At 42.0% G+C, this 25,193-nt stretch overlaps 1 protein-coding gene across 4 annotated transcripts in view; it reads right to left on the bottom strand.

Annotated features, from left to right (window-relative positions):
• The window catches only part of styxl1 (serine/threonine/tyrosine interacting-like 1), a 34,004-nt gene extending 8,950 nt beyond the window's left edge, over positions 1–25,054 (bottom strand). For 2 of the 4 annotated variants that reach the window (XM_073053808.1, XM_073053811.1), the window contains exons 1-3: positions 24,904–25,054; positions 14,787–14,848; positions 11,931–12,030 (exon numbers count right to left, since the gene is read on the bottom strand). In XM_073053808.1, coding sequence (XP_072909909.1) covers positions 11,931–12,030; positions 14,787–14,848; positions 24,904–25,006 — 265 coding nt within the window. In that variant the 5' untranslated portion in view covers positions 25,007–25,054. Of the gene's footprint in view, positions 1–11,930; positions 12,031–13,526; positions 13,605–14,786; positions 14,849–24,903 lie in introns of those variants that run through there. The other 2 variants (XM_073053809.1, XM_073053810.1) reach the window with 2 other exon arrangements.
• Positions 25,055–25,193: the final 139 nt, after the last annotated feature.

The following is a 25,193-nucleotide window of genomic DNA, read 5'->3' as shown; positions in this document are numbered from 1 at the left end:
ATATTTCCCAAATATTGATTGGCATCCCCCTAGAGTGAGGGGTTTAGATAGGGTAGAGTTTGTTAGGTGTGTTCAGGAATGCTTCTTGAATCAATATGTAGATAAACCTACAAGAGGAGAGGCTGTACTTGATTTTGTATTGGAAATGAACCTGGTCAGGTGTCAGGTCTCTCAGTGGGAGAGCATTTTGGAGATAGTGATCACAATTCTATCTCCTTTACCATAGCATTCCATAGCATAGGGATAGGAACAGAGAAGTTAGGGAAATGTTTAATTGGAATAAGGAGAAATATGAGGCTATCAGGCAGGAACTTGGAAGCATAAATTGGAAACAGATGTTCTCAGGGAAACGTACTGAAGAAATGTGGCAAATGTTCAGGGGATATTTGTGTGGGGTTCTGAGTAGGTATGTTCCAATGAGACATGGAAAGGATGGTAGGGTACAAGATACGTGGTGTACAGAGGCCGTTGTAAATCTAGTCAAGAAGAAGAGCTCATAAAAGGTTCAAAAAACTAGGTAATGATAGGAATCTAGAAGATTATAAGGCTATCAGGAAGAAGCTTAAGAAAGAAATTAGGAGAGCCAGAAGGGGCCATGAGAAAGCATTGGTGGACAGGATTAAGGAAAACCCCAAGGCATTCTACAAGTACGTGAAGAGCAAGAGGATAAAACGTGAGAGAATAGGACCAATCAGGTGTGACAGTGGAAATGTGTGTATGGAACTGGAAGAAATAGCGGAGGTACTTAATGAATACTTTGCTTGAGTATTCACTATGGAAAAGGATCTTGGCGATTGTAGGGATGACTTGCAGTGGACTGAAAAGCTTGAGTATGTAGATATTAAGAAGAGGATGTGCTGGAGCTTTTGGAAAGCATCAAGTTGGATAAGTCACTGGGACTGGATGATATGTACCCCAGGCTACTGTGGGAGGCGAGGGAGGAGATTGCTGAGCCTCTGGCAGTGATCTTTGCATCATCAATGAGGACGGGAGAGGTTCTAGAGGACTGGAGGGTTGCGGATGTTGTTCCCTTATTCAAGAAAGGGAATAGGGATTGTTCAGGAAATTATAGGCCAGTGAGTCTTACTTCAGTGGTTGGTAAATTGATGGAGAAGATCCTGAGAGGCAAGATTTATGAACATTTGGAGAGGCATAATATGATCAGGAATAGCCAGCATGGCTTTGTCAAAGGCAGGTCGTGCCTTATGAGCCTGATTGAATTTTGGGGATGTGACTAAACACATTGATGAAGGTAGAGCAGTAGATGTAGTGTAAATGGACTTCAGCAAGGCATTTGATAAGGTACCCCATGCAAGGCCTATTGAGAAAGTAAGGAGGCATGGGATCGAAGGGGACATTGCTTTGTGGATCCAGAACTGGCTTGCCCACAGAAAGCAAAGTGTGGTTGTAGATGGGTCATATTCTGTATGGAGGTCAGTAACCAGTGGTGTGCCTCAGGGATCTGTTCTGGGACTGCTACTCTTCGTGATTTTTATAAATGACATGGATGAGGAAGTGCAGGGATGGGTTAGTAAATTTGTTGATGACACAAAGGTTGGGTGTGTTGTGGATAGTGTGGAGGGCTGTCAGAGGTTACAATGGGACATTGATAGGATGCAAAACTGGCTGAGAAGTGGCAGATGGAGTTCAACCCAGATAAGTGTAAGGTGGTTCATTTTGGTAGGTTAAATATGATGGCAGAATATACAGTCGGCCCTCCTTATTCGCAGGGGATTGGTTCCGGGACCCCCCCCCCGCGGATACCAAAATTCGCGGATGCTCAAGTCCCTTATTCAACCTGTCTCAATACGGTGGATCTTAGGACCCAGCGGAACTCCAGACCTTATTTAACATATCTCAGTGCAGTGGACATTAGGACCCAGTGGCAGAACTCTGAATCCGTAGTGTTTCTGTTCATGAAAATAATCACGGTCGTGATTGAAAATAAAGTGGAAATAATAAAGTGATCAGAAAGAGGTGAAACGCCATCGGTCATTGGAAAAGCATTAGGCTACATCAGTCAATGAACAGAGCAATTTTAATGATAAAGTGAGAAAGGCTCTGCCCCGATGAAAACTACATTACTAAGCAATGCAGTGGTTTAATTATTGAGTTTTGGGGTTTTGGATTGTTGATCCTCACATCAACCCAGCACGGTGGAGAGTGCACTCGATAGCGGTCTGTCACTGGGTTGAACTCAGGAAGAAGTTCCTGAGCCCAGCGCTGAAACATATGGTCTTAAGTGTTTTATATGCATAGAAAGATAAAATATATACTATATACTGTTACGTACCCCGTAACTGGGTCACTTACCAGCAAAGATAGAGAGGTCCATTGAAGTCTGTTAGGGTTAATGTTAGGGTTAATTCGAGACTGCCACTACAGGTCATGAAGTGGCTCACGTGATATTAGGAGACAGGAGTACAAGGGAGGGAGGAAGCGAAACTGGGGATTCCGCTACACCGAAACTGCTAGTGTCACGTGATTCAGTAAACAAAAGAAACAGGTAACTCGTGAGTGAATGGCATCGGGCCAATAAGGGGGACACAAGTGCCCGATATTACCTAATTTGTACAACAAAGTTTGGCCTTACCAAATATGTGTAGCGAGGGGTTGGAATGGGGAAAAGGGGTATAAATAAGCGTAGAATGTAAGGGGAGGGCAGAACGCGCCTTCTCCAGCGATGCCGTGTACTCGCTGTGCCAGTTACGTTTCTGCATTAAAGCCACGTTTCACTATAATCAGGTGTCGGTTGTCTCTCTTCCTAAACGAACACGGCATAACTTGAGCCCAACAAGTCTGATGGTACTATTTTTAACAGTATTTATTGATAGAAATACACAAAAATAATATCAATGCAAACACACAGATAATATACGTCGTCAATACTAAATCTAAAAGCGCGGGTATAATAATAATCAATAAGAAATAAGCTGTATCGTTGTCTAGGGGATAATGAATTGTCCGATGGAAATATATAGTTCGTTCAGTTCATACAGGCTGCAGCCGTTGGGGACCCTGTGTGGCAATTGTTGGAGAGAGAGAGAGACGGGTTAAAACTTACCCATTCTGTTTATGATGTCAATCCTTTGAGAGTCGTTGAGAGTTGAGTTCCCCGTTGTTAGCTAAAAACTGTTTTTCCGTGGCAAAGGTCACCGATTCCGGGCAAATGGAAGCGGATGCATGTGGCCTTCCACCGGCTTTCGCTATTACGGGATCGCTAGCGTTTCTTCTGGTGCGTCTGAGGGGCTGTTCCCCCAGACCCTCTTTTTATCCTGACTCACAGGGTCTCAGGTGTCAATCAGGTTGGGGATGATGCAATCCCTCCACCAACCTCCTCCTTGGTTCATTGCCTGGGGCTTTGATTGCATCGTCCAGGATGCAATACACAAGTCCGTCTCCAAGAGACAATAGCCGGTATCAATGGGTCCGCCTTTCGGAGGCCAGGACACATTCTAACCCTTTTGTGGATTCTGCATGTCTTTCTTTCATTTCCTGTGTCTCCTGAATTGACTCAATAGTGATCTTGTGATTCTCACAAAGGAGGGGGCTATCCCCGCACCCTTCGGCCCCTCAGAGCTGTGGTACATTCATAACAATACCAAGATAAACGTTTGACTAACTGACGCTAAATAATACCGGATGTACCTGTTCCGACTTACTGAGTAAGAGAACTTATGATTTTTTTCAATCCCGATCCACGATAACCCACGCACATCCCCCCGTATACTTTAAATCATTTCTAGATTACTTATAATACCTAATACAATGTAAATGCTTTGTAAAATAGCTGTTATACTGCATTGTTTAGGGAATAATGACAAGGAAAAAAAAGTCTGTACATGCTCGAACAACAAGTGCTGGAAGAGCACTTCCAGGTTTTTGCGATTCGCGGTTGGTTGAATTCGCGCATGTGGAATTCGCGGATAAGGAGGGCCGACTGTAGTATTCATTGCAATGTGGAGGATCAGAGGGATCTTGGGGTCCAAGTCCACAGGACACTCAAAGCTACTGTGCAGGTTGACTCTGTGGTTAAGAAAGCATACGGTGCATTGGCCTTCATCAATCGTGGGATTGAGTTTAAGAGCCGAGAGGTAATGTTGCAGCTATATAGGACCCTGGTCAGACCCCATTTTGAGTACTGTACTCAATTCTGGTCACCTCACTATAGAAAGGATGTGGAAACCATAGAAAGGGTGCAGATGAGATTTACAAGGATGTTGCCTGGATTGGGGATCATGCCTTATGAGAATAGGTTGAGTGAACTCAGCCTTTTCTCCTTGGAGCGACGGAGGGTGAGAGGTGACCTATTTGAGGTGTACAATGAGAGGCATTTGTTGTGTGGATAGTCAGAAGCTTTTCCCCAGGGCTGAAATGGCTAGCATAAGCGGACACAGGTTTAAGGTGCTTGAAATTAGGTACAGAGGAGATATCAGCGGTAAGTTTTTTTACGCAGAGAGTGGTGAGTGCGTGGAATGGGCCGGCGGCGGCAGTGGTAGAGGTGGAAACAATAGGGTCTTTTAAGAGACTCCTGGATAGCTACATGGAGCTTAGAAAAATAGAGGGCTATGGTTAAGCCTAGGTAGTTCTAAGGTAGGGACATGTTCAGCAGCTTTGTGGGCTGAAGGGACTGTATTGTGCTGTAGGTTTTCTATGTTTCTATGGCTATTCATTACTGTTGTCGGGAAACATTTAAGGTACATTGGCATGGGGTTAGGCATCAGTTAACAGGAAATAAGATGCATCTGAGGTGAGGATTGTAAGACAGAACTTCAGAAGATATTACAGCTTGGGGAGGAAGCATGCTAAGATTTACTATAAGTAAACTGAAAAGTTAAATGCATTTGTGAAATTACACAAAACATAATAAAAGCAAATATTGGTGAGTTGCAGCACAAATGGCCTTGTGGGATAATGAAGTGGAGGTGATAAATGAAACATTTCTTACCAAAACAAAAATCAGGATTGGGCACAGTATTCTAGGATAAGGAAAGCAAAGTAAGGTATGACAGTGTTGGTCAGAGTGAATGCACGTAAAAGATCAAATACAGAATTCATTTGGTTAGGGTTAAGAAACAAGGATACCAACATACTATTGGGAATATTATATGAGTGACCAAACAGTAGGAAAAATATTGAAGAAATTCTGCAGGGTAATTTCAGAAATGTGCAAGAACACTAGCTTGCTGACACTGGGGGAACAGAATGACCCCAATATTAATTGAGAGAGCATTAGCAAAAAAACACAAAGAAAGAGAGAAATTTCTGAAACCTGATGGATATGTTTATGGCCCAACGAGGAAGCATACAATGCCAGAAATGGTTTTGAGAAATAATGAGGCCACGTACTTGGAAAATCGAGGTTTAGATAGGTTATGAAGAAGTGAAGGCAATAATCTAAACAAGAACATTTAAAGACTTATTTCAATAGAACAAATTGTACAAGATATTAGTGAGGCCTGATTTGGAGTACTGAATGCAGTTGAATAGGTTAGGACTTTATTCCTTGCAATGTAGGAGATTGAGAAGAGTATCATGGGAGGTGTAGATAGGGAAAATGCAAGCAGGCTTTTTCCACTGAGGTTGGGTGGGACTACATCTAGAGATCATGGGTTAAGGGTGAGAAGTGAAAAGTTTAAGGGGAATATGAGGGGAAATGTCTTCACTCAGAGAATTGTGAAATTGTGGAATGAGCTGCCAGTGCAAGTGGTGTATGCAAGCTTAATTGAATTGCATCCTTCACATTTGTGAGGAGTAAAATCTTTACGTTACATCTCTGTCTGAATGTGCAAAGTGTAAATTAAAGCAATTTGTAATAAATAGTATGTACAGTAAGATATACAACTGAACAGTCAATATAGCTTAGAAATACAATTGTGTCAGCGTGAATTAATCAGTCTGATGGCCTGGTGGAAGTAACTGTCCCAGAGCCTGTTGGTCCTTGTTTTAATGTTGCGGTACCATTTCCCAGACGGTAGTAGCCGGGACAGATTGTGGTTGGAGTGACTTGTGTCCCCTGTGATCCTTCAGGCCCTTTTTACGCACCTGTTGCTATAAATGTCTTGAATAGTTGGAAGTTCACATCCACAGGTGCGCTGGGCTGTCCGCACCACTCTCTGCAGAGCCCTGAAATTGAGGGAAGTACAGTTCCCATACCAGGCAGTGATGCAGCCGGTCAGGATACTCTCAATTATGCCCCTATAGAAAGTTCTTAGGCTTTGGGGGCCCAATTACTGGAAGTTGGAGAAATCGATGAACATGCCACCAGGTTGAAGGCTACCTAGACGGAATATGAGATGTTGCTCCTCCAACCTGAGAGCAGTGTCACCAGGGCAGAAGAGGAGGCCATGGACCGACATATGGGAATGGAGAATGGAATTAAAATGGTTGGTTACCAGGAAATCCTTCTTCTTGAGGATGGAATGAAGGTGCTCAACAACTGGTTTCCCAATTTATGTCGGGTCTCACCAATGTAGAAGAGGCCACATTGGGAGCACCAGATACAGTAGATGACCCCAACAGATTCACAGGTGAAATGTTGCCTCACCTGGACAGAATGTTTTGGGCCCTGAATAGAGGTGAGGGAAGGGCTGAACGGGGAGGTACAGCATTTCTTCTGATTGGAGGGATTTGTTCCAGGACGGTAATTAGTGGGGAGGGACAAATGGACAATGAAATCATGGAGAGAATGATCCCTGTGGAAAGCAGACAGTGGGAGAGAGTTAATTAAGATGACAGAGGTTGTGGAGAATGATGTGTTGGATGTGGAGGCTCATGGGGTGGTAGGTGAGGACAAGAGGAACTCTATCCCTGTTAAGGTGGCAGGAAGATGGGGTGATTGCGAATTTCAAGGAAGTGGTGGAGATGTGGGTGAAGGCAGCATCAGTGGTGGAGGAAGAGAAATCCTCTTCTTTGAAGAAGGAGGACATCTCTGATGTCTCGGAAAGGGATGCTTCATCCTGGGAACAGATGCAGTGGAGATGGAGGAATTGAGAAAATGAAATGGCATTTTTACAGGAGCCAGGGAAGGAAAAGGTATAGTCAAGATAACCATCAGAATCAGGTTTATAAACGATATCGGTAGACAGCACGACTCCAGAGATGGAGACAAAGAGATCAAGAAAGAGGACAGAGTTGTCAGAAATGGACCAAGTGAATTAAAAGGTAGCATGGAAGTTGAAGCAAAATTGATGAAACTGATAAGCTCGGCGTAGGTGCAAGAAGTGCATCAATGTAGTCATCAATGCAGTGCAGAAAGAGTTGGGAAGCATCACCAGGGAAGGCTTGTAACATAGACTGTTCCACCTAGCCAATGAAAAGGAAGGCACAACTGGGACACGTGCATGTGCCCATGGCTAAACGTTGAGTTTGGAGAAAGTGGGAGGTTCATAAAACTGAAGATATTGGCAACATTAAAGGAAATGGCCAAAAGGAAGCAAGCAGAGAATTACTGTAATAGTTGTACGTTAAGACTGTAGAATGAGAGACAGTTATAGCCTCAAGGCTAGCAATTAAACTATTGCCTTTTGTATACATTTTAACAATTTAGATAAGGGAATAATGGACAAGATGTAAAAATGCACAATGTCAGTGTGGTATACAAAGAGGAGGATTGTTAAAGTATGTGCGGAGACCTTGAAAGAGTGCAAATTGAATTTACTACATTTAAGTGTGAAATGATACATCTTGAAAGAAGGTTTTAGGGAATGAGGATCTCTTTGGTATTTAGAAGAATGAGGAGTGATTTTATTGAAAATGGTAAGCTACTGAAGAAGCATTTCATGGTAGATATGAGATATTTCTACTAGTTGGAGAGTCTTTAACAAGAGGATAGAGTTATAAGATTAGAGATCAGCCATTTAAAACTGACATGTACAGGATTTTTTCCCCACAGGGTGTGGTGGATCTCTGGAATTATCTACCTTGGAAGATTGTGGAGGTTAGATCATTTTTTATTTTTGAAGAAAAGTTAGATACATTTTTGAAAGATTGGAGGATTAAGGTCTGGAGCAGATCAGCTATGATTATATTGAATGACAGGACTGATGGGCTGATTGATGCGGTCACTTTTCTTTTCCTGTGAAGCAAGCCAAGTGGAAGAAGTATCAGTGAAAGTGCATTTTTGTGATAGTGATCATACTTTAGGGAGATTATGGAAAAAGGAATAAAGATAAAAGAGTAATAAAGTTCTAAATTAAGGCAAGGAAACTTTACTGGATTGAGTGATTTTGGAAAATAAACTGCTAACAGCTGCTTGTAGATAAACCAGTCTCTGACAATAGAAGGCTCTTAAGAAGGATTTTCAAGGGGTTCATGTTAAACACATTCCCAGTAAAGATAAAGAATAGGATTACCAAACCTAGAGTTCCTTGAATGAAAAGGTTCACAGACAAAAGGATCAGACAAAACAGGGGAGTTTATATCAGAAACTAAAAGCTTGATTGACCAGAAGGGTATCAAATGCGTGGGAGTGAAATTGCAAGAAAAGTTAGTAGATTCAGAAAATAGCTGGCAAATAAAGTAAAAACAATCTAGTTATGTTTTATAAGCTCATAAACAGCACTATGTTTAAGACTAACTATGGATAAAGCAGCTACCATTAGGAACCAAAAAGATGCAGAAATGTGTGAGGTTCTTGATGAATATTTTACAACTTTCTTCAAAAGAGAGGGATTTTGACGATACTGCACAAATCCTTCATCAAATTATTGATGGTCATTGCAACTCCAGCCAAAGTATCAACTGTTTATCCCTCTTCTTTGTTTTCTGCCTGTTAACTACCCTCAATCTAACTTGAAGTTGAGGCAATAGTTCCTCCTTCCACTTATCTACTAAGCATTTGCACCTTTTGCATTTATCATCATCAGTCAACATCAGTACATTGGCCTAGTACTGTGTGCTTTAATTTTGTGAGGTATCTTATTGAAGAACTTCCGAAAGTTAAAGCTGGTTATCCTTATAAATTTTAACCTCAGAATATCTGACAGATGATTTCTGTTTCACAAACCCATGAAAGAGATGAAATAGCACCCCTCAAAGTGTGTTCAGAAACAGTCGCATAAAAGGAGCAGGAGTTGTTGAAAGAACAGTCAGTATCGTATGCAGCATCCATGGCTTCATAGGTGTAGTATATAAACATAGAATACAAAAGAAGGGATTTTCGGTTGAATGAAACGCTTTAGGGCACTGCTAGAATATACATCTGTGCTCGCCACACTATTGGAAGGTTATGGACATCCTAAAGTAGTACCAGTGATGAAGAATTTTAGCTTCAAGAATAGAGTGGAGAAGCTAAGATTGCCTTCCTTGAAGTAGGTTGAAAGGAGACTTAACAGATGTATAGAAGATCATGAGGGATAAATAGAGGATAAATATGGAGAAACTGCTCTCATTAGTGGAAGCATGCATGTCACTTACATGCATATCACTTTATGGACATATAATCAATCTATCTATATAAGCTGACTTATGTTTTTACATTTATTGTATTTATTATTATTATTATCATTGTGTTCTTTATCTTTTGTGTTTTTGTGCTGCATTGAATCTGGCGTAACAATTATTTTGTTCTCCTTTATTTTAAAGTTCAAATTCAAAGTACATTATCAAAGTATGCATACCATATACAACATTGAGTTTCATCTTCTTACAGAAACCTCAAAACAAAGAAACACAATAGAACCCACTAAAAAAGCCCCACACAACAAAGACCATCAAACACCCTATATGCGAAAAAAGAATTGCATAAACAATAACAAAAGGTAAACAAATAATACAAAACATGAACTGCAGAGTTACAAAAATGAGTCCACAGCCACGGAGCCAGTTCAGTGCTACAGCCTCACCAGGAGCCCGATGCATGCAGGCCACAGCCACGGAGCCAGTTCAGTGCTACAGCCTCACCAGGAGCCCGATGCATGCAGGCCACAGCCACGGAGCCAGTTCAGTGCTACAGCCTCACCAGGAGCCCGATGCATGCAGGCCACAGCCACGGAGCCAGTTCAGTGCTACAGCCTCACCAGGAGCCCGATGCATGCAGGCCACAGCCACGGAGCCAGTTCAGTGCTACAGCCTCACCAAGATCCCGATGCATGCAGGCCACAGCCACGGAGCCAGTTCAGTGCTACAGCCTCACCAGGAGCCCGATGCATGCAGGCCACAGCCACGGAGCCAGTTCAGTGCTACAGCCTCACCAGGAGCCCGATGCATGCAGGCCACAGCCACGGAGCCAGTTCAGTGCTACAGCCTCACCAGGAGTCTGATGCATGCAGGCCACAGCCACGGAGCCAGTTCAGTGCTACAGCCTCACCAGGAGCCCGATGCATGCAGGCCACAGCCACGGAGACAGTTCAGTGCTACAGCCTCACCAGGAGTCTGATGCATGCAGGCCACAGCCACGGAGACAGTTCAGTGCTACAGCCTCACCAGGAGCCCGATGCATGCAGGCCACAGCCACGGAGACAGTTCAGTGCTACAGCCTCACCAGGAGTCTGATGCATGCAGGCCACAGCCACGGAGCCAGTTCAGTGCTACAGCCTCACCAGGAGCCCGATGCATGCAGGCCACAGCCACGGAGCCAGTTCAGTGCTACAGCCTCACCAGGAGCCCGATGCATGCAGGCCACAGCCACGGAGCCAGTTCAGTGCTACAGCCTCACCAGGAGCCCGATGCATGCAGGCCACAGCCACGGAGCCAGTTCAGTGCTACAGCCTCACCAGGAGCCCGATGCATGCAGGCCACAGCCACGGAGCCAGTTCAGTGCTATAGCCTCACCAGGAGTCCGATGCATGCAGGCCACAGCCACGGAGCCAGTTCAGTGCTACAGCCTCACCAGGAGCCCGATGCATGCAGGCCACAGCCACGGAGCCAGTTCAGTGCTACAGCCTCACCAGGAGCCCGATGCATGCAGGCCACAGCCACGGAGCCAGTTCAGTGCTACAGCCTCACCAGGAGCCCGATGCATGCAGGCCACAGCCACGGAGCCAGTTCAGTGCTACAGCCTCACCAGGAGTCTGATGCATGCAGGCCACAGCCACGGAGCCAGTTCAGTGCTACAGCCTCACCAGGAGTCTGATGCATGCAGGCCACAGCCACGGAGCCAGTTCAGTGCTACAGCCTCACCAGGAGCCCGATGCATGCAGGCCACAGCCACGGAGCCAGTTCAGTGCTACAGCCTCACCAGGAGCCCGATGCATGCAGGCCACAGCCACGGAGCCAGTTCAGTGCTGAGATGAGTAAAAATTCTTGGAGTAGCGAGCTGAACCATGATTTATCCTTCGCCCTCAGCCTCAATGACTTGACCTATTTAATCTGGCTCAGTACTTAAAGTAGCTAAACATCAGCTTGTTTTCATAGTGGGCTGATCCCCACCGCTTCAATCTGGCCACGAGTCCACTCCAGCAAGGACTGTCATGGTTATGCCTGCATTCTCAAGCATCCAGGTCACTGAATCCTACAGGATTCTGCAAAACTGCCAGGTCGTATAGACAGTTCAAAATCACACCGCCCAAAGAGAAATTACAGGCCGTGGATTGCAGTGATCATAGTCCAGTAAAAGTGTAATTAATAGAATAGTTGGTAGTTTTGTTTGCTTCCCGCAAAATATCTCCGTGTCTTGCCAGTGCTATCTTGCCATCTATACATTTGTGGTCAGGAAATGACATTAAACAACCTTCAATACACGAGCACACATACACGTGTATTCACAGACTATGAGCATTCGGTGGAGGAATGGAACTGAATTTGGACTCAATGTGACAAACAGCCATTATGTTAATTACACTGAAGCTATTTAGTCTGTAGAGGAGAGGCTACAGTTATTCAGATTATAACTCTATTTTCCACCAATGTTCACAATGAATATTTATCTCACTCCTATTAGTGCGTCTCCATTTTATTTCTATAGTTAGAATTTCTGATTACATATTTACCTTCTGTATTCGATGAGTTTGTGTGTCCATCATAAACAACACAATACCTTACACACTCAAGTTCCACATCCTCTGGCATCAAATAATTTCCTTCCATGTCCTGCAAAATAACAAATAAAGAACAAGATTGGAAAAGTAAAGAATTTAATCAACATTCTTTATCAATTCTGTAGACTGAATGTGTTGGTACTGGCCAATTTTGCATACTAACAGGCATACTACAAGGTATAAACAGCAGGCTACTTCAGACCAGAGGACAGGAATTATATAGGATACAATTTTGTCAAATCATCTCTTTTTGTTTCTTTTTGTGCTGATTGGTAATGTTTAATATATTTCATTTTGTACTAATATGCAAGGATGATTCAGTGCCTTGCTAGCAAGATCATGTTTTTTTTACAAAAAATTACTCAGCTATTTTTGTTGCAATGAGATGATAGGATTTTCAAACATTGGACTTCCTAAATGAGAATGCAAACTTCAGAGGCGGATTTGTTCAAAAATTCTGAGCTTAGCTCTGTTTTTTATTGAGAATTATATTGTTTTTTTAATTCACTGACCAGAATAAATGATTAATCTATTTATAGCACTTTTATTGGAACATTTGGCTGAAAGAAACAGGATCAAGAGGAGGCAATATGTGCCCCTGAGCTCTACAATTCAGTAAGTTCTCTGAGAACTAAATGGAAAACCTCTTTTCTTCAGACCAAGAGTCTTAATTCTTTGAAGGAATAAGCCACAGGACATCTGTGCATTGATAGAATATTGTCATCCTTCTACTGTTATGATTTTGCTGAACTGTGGAGCTTTAACCTACTACATGATACAAGATTTACAAGAATGTTGCATAAATTCTAGGGCATACCTTATGAGAATAGGTTGAGTGAACTCGGACTTTTCTCTTTGGAGCAATGGAGGATGAAGTGACCTGATCAAGGTGTATAAGATGATGAGGGGCATTGATCGTGTGGATAGCCAGAGGCTCTTTCTGAAGGCTGAAATTGCTACATGAGGGGGAATAGTTTTAAGGTGCTTGGAAATAGGGGATGTTAGGGGTAAGTTTTTCCACACAGAGAGTGGTGGGTGCGTGGAATGCACTGCCAGTGATGGTGGTGGAAGCGGATACAATAGGGTCTTTTAAGAGACTCTTAGATAGGTACATGGAGCTTAGAAAAATAGAGGGCTATGCGTGAGGGAAATTCTAGGCAGTCGAGACAGAGAGAGGCCTCTGTACCTCCTTCTGCAATTGGATCCTCGACTTCTTAACCGGAAGACTACAGTCTGTGTGGATAGGTGATAACATATCCTCCTCACTGACAATCAACAACGGCGCACCTCGGGTGTGTGTGCTTAGCCCACTGCTCTAATCTCTATATCCACATGACTGTGTGGCTAGGCATAGCTCAAATACCATCTGTAAATTTGCTGACAATACAACCATTGTTGGTAGAATCTCAGGTAGTGACGAGAGGGTGAACAGGAGCGAGATATGCCAACTAGTGGAATGGTGTCACAGCAACAACCTGGCACTCAACGTCAGTAAGATGAAAGAGTGGATTGTGGACTTCAGGAAGGGTAAGATGAAGGAACACATACCAATCCTCATAGAGGGATCAGAAGTGGAGAGAGTGAGCAGCTTCAAGGTCCTGGGTGTCAAGATCTCTGAGGATTAACCTGGTCCCAATATATCGATGCAGTTAGAAAGAAGGCAAAACAGTGGTTATACTTTATTAGGAGTTTGAAGAGGTTTGACATGTTGACAAATACACTCAAAAACTTCTATAGTTGTACCGTGGAGAGCATTCTGACAGGCTGCATCACTGTCTGGTATGGAGGGGCTACTGCACAGGACCGAAAGAAGCTGCAGAAGGTTGCAAATCTAGTCAGTTCCATCTTGGGCACTAGCCTACAAAGTACCCAGGACATCTTATAGGGAGCGGTGTCTCAGAAAGGCAGCGTCCATTATTAAGGGCCTCCAGCACCCAGGGCAAGCCCTTTTCTCACTGTTACCATCAGGTAGGAGATACAGAAGCCTGAAGACACACACTCAGTGATTCAGGAACTGTTTCTTCCCCTCTGCTATCTGATTCCTAAATGGACATTGAAGCTTTGGACACTACCTCACTTTTTTTCTAATATACAGTATTTCTGTATTTGCACATTTTTTATCTATTCAATATACAAACGTATGTAATTGATTTACTTGTTTATTTATTATTATTATTTTTCTCTCTGCTAGATTATGTATTGCATTGAACTGCTGCTGCTAAGTTAACAAATTTCATACCACATGCCGGTGATAATAAACCTGATTCTGATTCTGAGTCTCTAGAGTAGGTTACATGGTCGGCACAATACTGTGGGCTGAAAGGCCTGTAATGTGCTGTAAATTTCTATGTCCTATGATACAATATGAACCTTGATGACAATATGACAAATTTTGTTAAATTGAGCAAGTTTCAACTGGGGTCAAGAAAATCAAAAATTACCTGCTAAAGACCCACTACAGGCATTAAAAACATTATCATGATTACCACTTCAAAAATGACTGAGAATTTGCTGTATGAGATGTTAAACTAGGTGCTCCTCTGCCTACTCAAATGGATAAAGGAGTCCTCTCTGCACCAGTTTAAGTACAGAGAGTTCTGTCACAGAAAAGACCATAATTACAGTCTCTGTTTATATCATCAATGCAATCAACTATTTAAACAGGTGGGATCTTGCTTTGGGTCAAATGGTTGTTAACATAACATTTATTACACTCTATCTATTGGTTTTAAAACATTAAGAATTCTTGAGGATAGGCTTTATATAAATTTATTTCCTCTTTTATCAAATAGAAATACAAAACATTACCCTTTTTGCTCTCTTGGCTGTTATCACATGACTTTCATCATATTGATATTTGGTCCGTACATCTGTAATAATAGATTTAAAAAATCTGTATTGAAAATGAATTTGCAATGCAATGAGGAAAGAATGATAACTTTATGTTGCATCAGACAATTAAACAAAAGGTGAAATTCTTATTTGCTTCTTAAGATGTCAATAGTGCGACAGAGTCTAGGGCCACAGGACACAAATTTAGAATTCAAGTGTTAACTTGCTCAGTGGAGGAAAGGATACCAGAGACACGAAGTTACCTCTGAAATGGATTTTATTCAGAGGAGAGTTCGCAGCCACACGCACTTCGGGCGTAAGGTAGCCAACTCTCAATTTATCATTTATAGTATAAGAGGTCATACTTATACCCAAAAGCGGAGCACTACATTCGCAAATATGGTTACTGATTCAAACTCATCGATTGCTTGGCTATTGCATAGCTAAGCACGCGAAATACTCGGAATAAGTATAGACAAGCGAAATACTTGGAATAGGTACAGACGCAAGCAAAACACTCGAAATAGGTATATAGCTCAGATACTTCGCCAGACACATTGTCTTGCGGTGGCAAGGTTCCCCTTTCTTTGTGGTTGCCATATCCGTCTGGCACTCTATTTTAGTTGCCTGTTCTCTGTCCTCCTACACTCCCCCAATTACATACTCTGCCTCCAGTCCTGTATGCATACTTTGCTGCACTTACCCCTTGTCCCCCCTTCTACACGTACCCCTTATCCTCTCCACATTCTCAGAAGGATGTTCCTTTAGAACAGAGATGGTGGAATTTCTTCAGTCAGAGAATGGTGAATTTGTGGAATTCATTGCCACAGAAGGCTGTGGAGGCCAAGTCAGTGAGTATATTTAAAGTGGAAGTTGATAGTTGAAGGGGCATAGACTTAGGATGAGAGGGGAAAAATTTAAAAGGTACCTGAGAGACAACTTTTTCCATGGTGATGATCCACCGCAGGAAGTAGTCAAGGCAGGTACAACAGTATCATTAAGCAGCACTTGGATAGGTAGATGAAGGGGCAGAGCTTAGAGGAACATGGACTGAATGCAGGAAATTGTGATTATCTGTGTGAGCACTGTTATCGGTGTCAGCATGGGCTGGCTGGGCCCAGTAGGCCATTATCCATGCTGTATTGCTCTATGACTCTAAATGCAATGACAAATATGCTCTAGTTTTCTTAAAGATTAAAGCCTGTTTTATTTGCATTGTATTCTGTTTCACCTGAGGACACCTTCAAAAGGTGATGACTCAAAAAGGCAGCATCCATCATTAAGGACCTTTACACGCAGGAAGTGCCCTCTTCTCATTGCTATGGTCAAGATGGTGGTACAGGAGCTTGAAGACATACACTCAACATTTTAGAAACAGCTTCTTCCCCTCCGCCATCAGATTTCTAAATGGAAAATGAACTTGTAAACTACCTCACTGTATTTTGCTCTCTTTTTGCACTACCTATTTAATTTTATATACATACATTTTTATTGTAATTTACAATTTATTTTTATTATGTATTGCACTGTGCTACTGCCACAAAACAACATATTTTGCAACATGCCAGTGATACCAAACCTGATTCTAATTCTGGTCTTATATCTAATATTTAATATTTAGAAATGCACTATCAAATTTCATATGATGTTAATCAATTTGAAGTAGCACCTTAATATAAGTTACTATTTTTGTTCCTGGTTGTTCATGTTTTGAAAAAGTACAAAAGCAGAAAATTATATATCAGTTGTTTTAAAATGGAGATTATGTGCAATACATTTGACCTTATATATTATCAGTAAACTTCCTTGAAGATTAATCATTCTGAGCTGAATAATGCACTGCCTTAAAGTATGTCTCTACAATGCCAGAAAAGAGTGTTCTCCAGATTAAAAAATCATTTTGCATAAATTTGTGGAATTAATGCTAGTTATAAATAGGAAATCAACATCATGGGGTAAGATTTTTATGTACTCTAGAGCTACTTTTCTGGCATTTACTTACCCTTGTTCCTTGTTCATTCATCTCTCCCAGCACTTATCCCCGTAAGGGGCCGAAGTGCTACACCTCCCCATTCACTTTCTCTCTCACCTCCAATCAGGGCCCCAAACAGTCCTTCCAGGTAAGGTAACACTTCACCTGCAAGTCTGTTGGGGTCATATATTGTGTCCAGTGCTCTCAATGAAGTTTCCTCTACGTTGGTGAGACCTGTTATAAATTGGGGAACTGCTTCATCGAGCATCTCCACTCCATCCACCTAAAGTGGAACTTCTCGGTGGCCAAAATTTTAATTCCCATTCTGACATGTCGGTCCATGGCCCCCTCTTGTGTCAAATGAGGTCACCCTCAGGGTGGAGGAGGAACACAAATTCAGTCTAGGTACCCTCCAACCTGGTGGCATGAATATCAATTTCGCTTTCTGGTTAAAAAAAATCTCCCCCCTTTGACCTCTTACCTCATCTGCCTATCACTTCCCTCAGGTCTCCTCCTCCTTCCCTTTCTCCTATGGTCCACTCTACTCTCCTATCAGATTCCCTCTTCTCTAGCCCTTGACCTTTCCCACCACCTGGCTTCACCTTTCACCTTCTAACTATCCTCTTTTTCCATACCCCAACTTTTTTATTTTGGCATCTTCCCCCTTCTTTTCCAGTCCTGAGGAAGGGGCCCAGCATGAAACATTGACTGTTTATTCATTTCCATATCTGCTGCCTGACCTGCTGAGTTCAATAGTAGTATTACATCAATAGCAGTATTTTAGCCAAATTGATTTCTGACAACATTTGTATTACCTTGTCTTTAATAACAAGCAGTTCCTTCCATTCACAGAAGAACCTCTTCAATAATACTTAGAATTCAAGATGAACAATATTTAGTGAGTCATTTGTCCTGCAGTCATTGCAGAGTGGTACACAACTCTATACAAAACCTATTTCAAATCCTATCAGTACACAGCAAGTTTCCAACAAAATGGACACAAATACCACAAGACGTTCAGCTAAATAGAAAGTGACTCTCTGATATGACTAAGATAAAAAGACATCAGACAAACAAGGAGGCGCCATAACCCTTCTCCACCAGTCTTCACACAGACACACCGCCTAATCAACACATGCTGTAGGAAAAATGTTTTTTCAGTTCTCCCTACCATTTATAACTATAGCCTTTGAAAATGATAAGCACAGATACACAGAAGTACAGTACTCATACAAAGTCAAAATCAGATTCAGAACCACCCTCACTCATAGAAACCCTGCTGTGGGATGCACCACATATTCAGTTCAAAGTAAATTTATTATCAAAGTACATATATGTCACTATATACAACCCCAAGATTCATGTTCTTGTGGGCATACTCAATAAATTCATAATAGGATAATAACAATAATAGAATCAATGAAAGAATGCACTGTATATCCAACCAGTGTGCAAAAACCAACAACTATGCAAACACAAAAAGAAAGAAATAATAATAAATAAATAAGCAATAAATACTGAGAACATGAAATGAAGAGTCCTTGAAAGTGAGACTATAAGTTGTGGGAACATTTCAGTAATGGGGCAAGTGATGCAGAATGAAGTTATCCCCTTTGGTTCAAGAGCCTGATGGTTGAGGGTAATAACTGTTCCTGAACCTGGTGGTGTGGGTCCTGATTCTCCTATACCTTCTTCCTGATGACAGCGGTGAGAAGAAAGCATGACCTGGGTAGTGGTGGTCCTTGCTGATAGACAACGCTTTCTGTGTAGATGTGTTCAGTGGTGGGGAGGGCTTTACCTGTGATGGACTGAGCCTTTTTGTAGGATTCTTTGTTCAAGGGCAATGGTGTTTCCATACTAGGCTGTGATGCAACCAGTCAATATACTCTCCACCACACATCTATGCCGAATCTTCACAAACTCCTAAGGAAGTAGAGGCACCACCATGCTTCCTTTGTAATTGTACTTACATGCTAGACCCAGGACAGTTTCTCTGAAATGATAACACTGAGGAATTTAATGCTGCTGACCCTCTCCCCCTCTGATCTGCAGAGATCTGGCTCATGGGCCTCTGGTTTCCTCCTCCTGAAGCTAATAATCAGCTCCTTGGTCTTGCTGACATTGGGCAAGAAGTTGTTGTTGTGGCACCACTCAGCCAGATTTTCAATCTCCTTCCTATATGCTGATTTGTCACCACCTCTGATTCAGTCAAAAACTGTGGTGTTGTCAGCTAACTTACAGTAAATATGGCATTGGAGCTGTGCTTAGACACAGTCTTAAGTGAAAAGTGAGTAGAGCAGAGGCTATACACTTCATCAACTGTACTGATGGAGATTGTGGAGATGTTGTTGCCAATCTGAACTGACTAGGGTCTGCGAGTGAGGAATCAAGTATCCAATTGTACAAGGGGGTTTTGAGGCCAAGCTCTTGAAACTTATTGATTAGCTTTGAGAGAACGATAGTATTGAATGCTGAGCTGTAGTCAATAAACAGCATCCTGATGTATGCATCTTTGCTGTCCAGATGTTCCAGGGTCGAGTGAAAAGCTGATGAGATGGGATCTGCCGTGGACCTGTTGTGCTATTAGGTAAATTAGAGCAGATCCAAGTTGCTTCTTGGGCAGGAGTTGATACATTTCATCACCTACCTCTACAAACACTTCATTCACAGTGGATGTAAGTAGACGATAGTCATTGAGGTAAGTTATTATCATTCTTCCTGGGTACCTCAGACTGCTGAAGTGAGAGGTTAAAAATCTCAATAAGCAGTCCAGTCAGTTGATCAGCACAGGTTTTTAGTACTTGGCCAGGTACTCTGTCTGGGCCAGATGCTTTTCATGAGTTCACTCTTCTGAAGGACGCTCACACATTGGCCTCAGAAATTGAAATAACAGCATCTTCAAGGACTGTGGAAGTTCATGATGGTTCTTCCATGTTTTTATGGTCAAAACAAGCATAAAAGGCATTGAGCTCATCTGGAAGCGAAGCCCTGTTGTCACTTATGTTGTTTGATGTTACATTCAAGCCCTGCCACAGCCATTGAGCACTTTCATTGATTCAAGTTTAGTCTGGAACTGCCACTTTGCTCCCTGAGATCGCTTTCCAGAGATCATACATGGACCTCTTGTAACTTTCTTGGTCACCAGACTTGAAAGCCTCTGTTCTCGCCTTCAGCAGATTGCAGATTCTACAGTTTATCCAGAGCTTCTGGTTGGAGGAGATTCTGAATGCTTGAGTGGGGACACACTCATCTATGACTGTTTTTATAAAGTCTGTGACAAACATAATGTATTCATTCAGATCCAAAGACGAGTCCTTGAACACTGCCCAGTCCGCCAGACTGAAACTTTTCCATAGCCATTCCTCGGCCTCCCATAACCACCTCTTTATTGTCCTAATCTCTGGAGCCTCGTTCTTCAGCCTCTGCATACAGGTAGGAGAAGGACAGCCTAATAAAAAGCATGGAAAGGTAGGCATTCCTTATCTTAGTATAACAGTGGTTTTGTGTATTAGGTGCTACAGGTTATAAGCTAATAGTAACTGGGCATCAATTTCTACAAACAAGCTTGGTTGAAGTTCTGACTGTGATCTGAAATGTGTCAGGATGGATTATTTCTTGTTTGGTGACAGTATTATGCAGTATCTCAAATGCTTGATTATAGTCAGCTGGTGGTGGTATGTAACCTCTGATGAGGATCATGGATGAGAATTCCCTAGGTAAATAGAATCGATGGCATTTGATTGTTAGGCATTCAAAGTCAGGAGAATACAAATTTGTCAAAACCACCACACCAATGCACCACTGAGAGTTTATCATGAAACACATACTACCACCTTTAGTCTTTTTGGAATCAGTTGATTGGTGCATTCTGTGAATCAAGAAGCCTTTAGGTTTGATCACTGTATCTGGCATGCTGGGAGTAAGCCACGTCTCAGTTAAACACAGGACACAACAATCTCTCATTTCCCTTCGATATAGCAATCTTGCCCTTAGGTCCTCAATTTTGTTCTCCAGTGACTGAACATTTGCTAAGTAGGGGTCTCATTCCTCTGTGTTTCATCTTGGCTTGGAGTACCACCTTTTCCATCTTGCTTCCAGCCATGGTGATTGTCTGCTTAAAGATGCTGTACCTACTTGCTTGAGGGTTAGGTCTGCCAACTCCTTCAGAAGATCATGAAATCTGTAATTCATTAAGTCAATTTAAAAGTACATTTCTTAAAGGGAAGTTACAAAATGCAGATTGCAGTGAGAGTAATTCAAAACAGAATGTCACTGTGGTTCACTGGTGCCATCTTAGACAGCTCTTTTGACTAAAGTGAAGCAAATTATATCTTCATTTCACAAACAAGTGAAAATCTGCAGATGCTGGAAATCCAAGCAATACACACAAAATGCTGGAGGAACTCAGCAGGCCAGGTAGCATCTTTTTTCCATAGTTGCTGCCTAGCCTGCTGAGTTCCTCCAGCATTTTGTGTGGGTTGCTATATCTTCATCTTCTTCTTGGGCAGCCCTTCAATATTCAGAATGATTTGCCTCTATTCTGCTTTTGTGGGTTTTGATCTGGGTGTCGAGAATCCACAGGCTCTGCTTGAGTAGGGGCAGATAGTCCTTAGTAGTAGCATTTTGTCATACACTGTCACTGTTATTTGTGCATGGCCTTTGCATGCTCTCGTTGTACAGGCCTCATGTCTTTCTGGATGTTCCTCCTTGGTTTTGAGAGATCACTAGCCAGAGATTCTCTTAGCTCTGTCAAAATGCTGCATTTTTGCAAGAAGGCTTCAGCATTCTTGAAGCATTTGCCTGAAAAGACTACTACTGCTCCTGTTATCAAACATGCAGATAATGAGGACTGCCCATTGACAGTTGAGTATTGTCAGAGCTGCGATGCCAAGCATATCAGCCTGGAGTAGATGCCTGACAATGGGCTTGCATGTTTTTGCAGAATTAACTTTGGTGGCACCAACAGCACTTCTGTACATTCTCCATGTCTTTGATGTACAGAGAAGGGTACCAATTACTGTTGCACTCTAGTCATGAGTGATGCAAGATCTTGGCATGTGAAGGGGAGCTTGTACTTGTACTTCTCAAACCAGAATCAAAATCACTACCATGTGTCTAGAAATTTGTTGTTTTTGGGCAGCAGTACAGTGTAAGACATAAAAATGACTATAAGTTACAAATAAATAAACAAACAGTGTAAAAGAGGAATCAGCATTCATGTGTTCATGGATCAATCAGTAATCAAGCGACAGGGGAAAAAGTTGTTCCTAAAACATTGACTGTGGATCTTTGGGTTCTTGTACCTTCTACTTGATGGTAATAAAGAAAAGAGGGCATATCCCAAGTGCTGAGGGTCCCTATTGATGGATGCCTTTCTTTCTTTCAAACCTTTCCTTGCGTTATTTCTGGATCTTAAACAGACACTGATTGTTGTAGTCATCAATCATATTGGGCTCTTCTTCTATTACAGAGTACAGTATTTTATAATTCAGTTAGATTACAAGTATTGGGAAGAAATATCTGTTTATTTCAGTAGATTCTAAACTACCAGATGCATGTTATATGTAATGTCACAAGGTCATCATTGAAGTGTGGTGCCTTAATGCAATTGTGACACCAAGGAATTTCCAGCAAGACGTACACTTCCCACATATTTATAATGAACAATTCAATAATCAGTGGATCTTGCAAATTAAGGAGATCTTTGCTTTTTTTTATCTATTAATGCATGAGGATGAATAAATTTTGATAGTCTTCTGTTCTTCTTAGGCAATGACTGATCATCGAGGCTGCTTTGCTTCCACTAGAATTCTGAGGAGTTGAAGATCCCTGTGCATGAATTCTTTAATATGAGGTGGCTGGCTATTATACTCAAAGTTGCCTCACGGTTTTGATGGAGGACAGATAGATACTTAGATACAGACAGACAGACATACTTTATTGATCCCGAGGGAAATTGGGTTTCGTTACAGGAAATTACAGTAGCATTACAAGTGCACAGATATGCAAATATACAATTATTAGAAAAGAAAGAAGGAATAGAAAATGTTACCTCAAACAGTCTAACAGGAGGGGGTAATCAATTCCCAAGCTCTAGGTTGACTCATTATAGAGACTAATGGCTGAGGGTAAGAATAACCTCATATAGCACTCTTTGGAGCAGTGCAGTTGTCTTAGTCTAGTACTGAAAGTGCTGCTTTGCTCAGCCAAGGTGGAATGCAGAGGGAGAGAAACATTGTCCAAAATTGCCAGGATTTTCCATAGGTCCTGTGTTCTGCCACAGCCTCCAGTGTGTGTAGTTTGACTCCTAAAACAGAGCCACCCTTTGTAATCAGTTTATTGAGCCTGTTGGCATCACCCGTGTTGTTGCCATTGCCCCAGCACACCAGCACATAGAAGCTTGTACTGGTGACAACATACTGGCAGAACATGTGAAGAAGTTGTTTGCGTGGGGTTCTGAGTAGGTACGTTCCAATGAGACATGGAAAGGATGGTAGGGTACAAGATACGTGGTGCACAAAAGCTGTTGTAAATCTAGTCAAGAAGAAAAGAAGAGCTTACGAAAGGTTCAAAAATCTAGGTAATGATATGAATCTAGAAGATTATAAAGCTAGCAGGAAGGACCTTAATAATGAAATTAGGAGAGCCAAAAGGGGCCATAAGAAGGACAGACAGGATTAAGCAAAGTCCCAATGTATTCTACAAGTATGTGAAGAGCAAGAGGATAAGACATGAGAGAATAGGACCAATCAAGTGTGATAATGGAAAAGTGTGTATGGAACTGGAGGAGATAGCAGAGGTTCTTAATGAGTTCTTTGCTTCAGTATTCACTACAGAAAAGGATCTTGGTGATTGTAGGAATGACGTACAGTGGACTGAAAAGCTTGAGCCTGTAGATATTAAGGAAGACGATGTGCAGGAGCTTTTGGAAAGCATCAAGTTGGATAAGTCACCGGGACCGGATGGGATGTACCCCAGGCTACTGTGGGAAGTGAGGGGAGAGATTGCTGAGCCTCTGGCGATGATCTTTGCATTATCAATGAGGATGAGAGAGGTTCCGGAGGATTGGAGTGTTGTGGATTTGTTCCCAAGATGTAGTGTATATGGATTTTAGCCATTTGAAAAAGTACCCCATGCAAGGCTTATTGAGAAGGTAAGGAGGCATGGGATCCAAGGGGACATTGCTTTGTGGACCCAGAACTGGCTTACCCACAGAAGGCAAAGAGTGGTTATAGGCAGGTCATATTCTGCATGGAGGCCGGTGACCAGTGGTGTGCCTCAGGGATCTGTTCTGGGACCCCCTGCTCTTTGTGATTTTTATAAATGACCTGGATAAGGAAGTGGAAGGATGATGACACAAAGGTTGGGGTTTTTGTGGATAGTGTGGAGGACATTAAGCCTTTACCCAATGGATTAATACAAAGAAACAGGTCCACAATGTTTTTCTCAGGCATCTCAGGAAAATTAGATAATAAAGGGTTAATGAAATGTCTAATTTGAAGGTATCTAAAGAAATGGTTATTAGGTAGATTAAACTTTGCAGATATGAGTGTTGCCCTACCCACCCATGCTCAATGGCTTAATGATATTATGTCCTGTTTGGACCTTGATAAAATTCATTACTCACTTCTCAATTTGGACATAAAATTTTAAAAGGTGTGAGGACCTTTTCTTGAATATTTTCATAACTCCTCTTTAGATTAAGTTTTATGGTTTCTTTTTGATGGAAGTTACATTACAGTTTTGGTAGTAGGCATTTTTTATTCATATTTACAGTTTTGTGGGGTCGGATGATCCGATTTTTTTTTACATATTGTAATGGTTGGCCTGGAGTTTCATAGTGGGAGGGAGGGGAGGATACTAACTTCATATGATTTTACTCTGGGTGCTTTTTCCTTATTGTTATTAATTATATAATTGATATGTTTATTTTGCACTGTATTAATCTTCACTCTGTTGTTGGGTTTTTTGTTTGTAGTTGGTTTGTGGAAATACATAAAAAAATTAATAAAAAAAGAAACTGAGAGAATGGATTAAGGTCATTATCGGGAGGAAGTTGGGTCTTCTCTCATTATTGTTCTTTCGTTATCCCCTTATTTAAACTTTGGTTATTATACTTACCGACTAAATAGAGATAAATCGGATCTGTCAGCCTGGAGAACTTTGTGCTTTGATTCAGTATGTTGTAGAGCTCTGTTGCATCACAAAATATAATTCCTGCCATTACGGGAATTAATACGGAATCAACAAGTTGATAAGCGCTCCTCGGGTCCTTGGTTTCAACTCTTGTTAAACGGTATCCATGAAGTGTCGTCAATGGGCTGAGAACCGGGGGGGGGGTAACTGAGTCCTGGGCGCATGCGCATTACCTTCCCTGATGGTCGAGGTTGACAGCCAATTGAGGGCGAAGC

The sequence above is a fragment of the Hemitrygon akajei genome, chromosome 8 (assembly GCF_048418815.1).
Source record: "Hemitrygon akajei chromosome 8, sHemAka1.3, whole genome shotgun sequence".
NCBI lineage: Eukaryota > Metazoa > Chordata > Chondrichthyes > Myliobatiformes > Dasyatidae > Hemitrygon > Hemitrygon akajei.
This window is presented reverse-complemented; position numbering and strand designations above follow the sequence as displayed.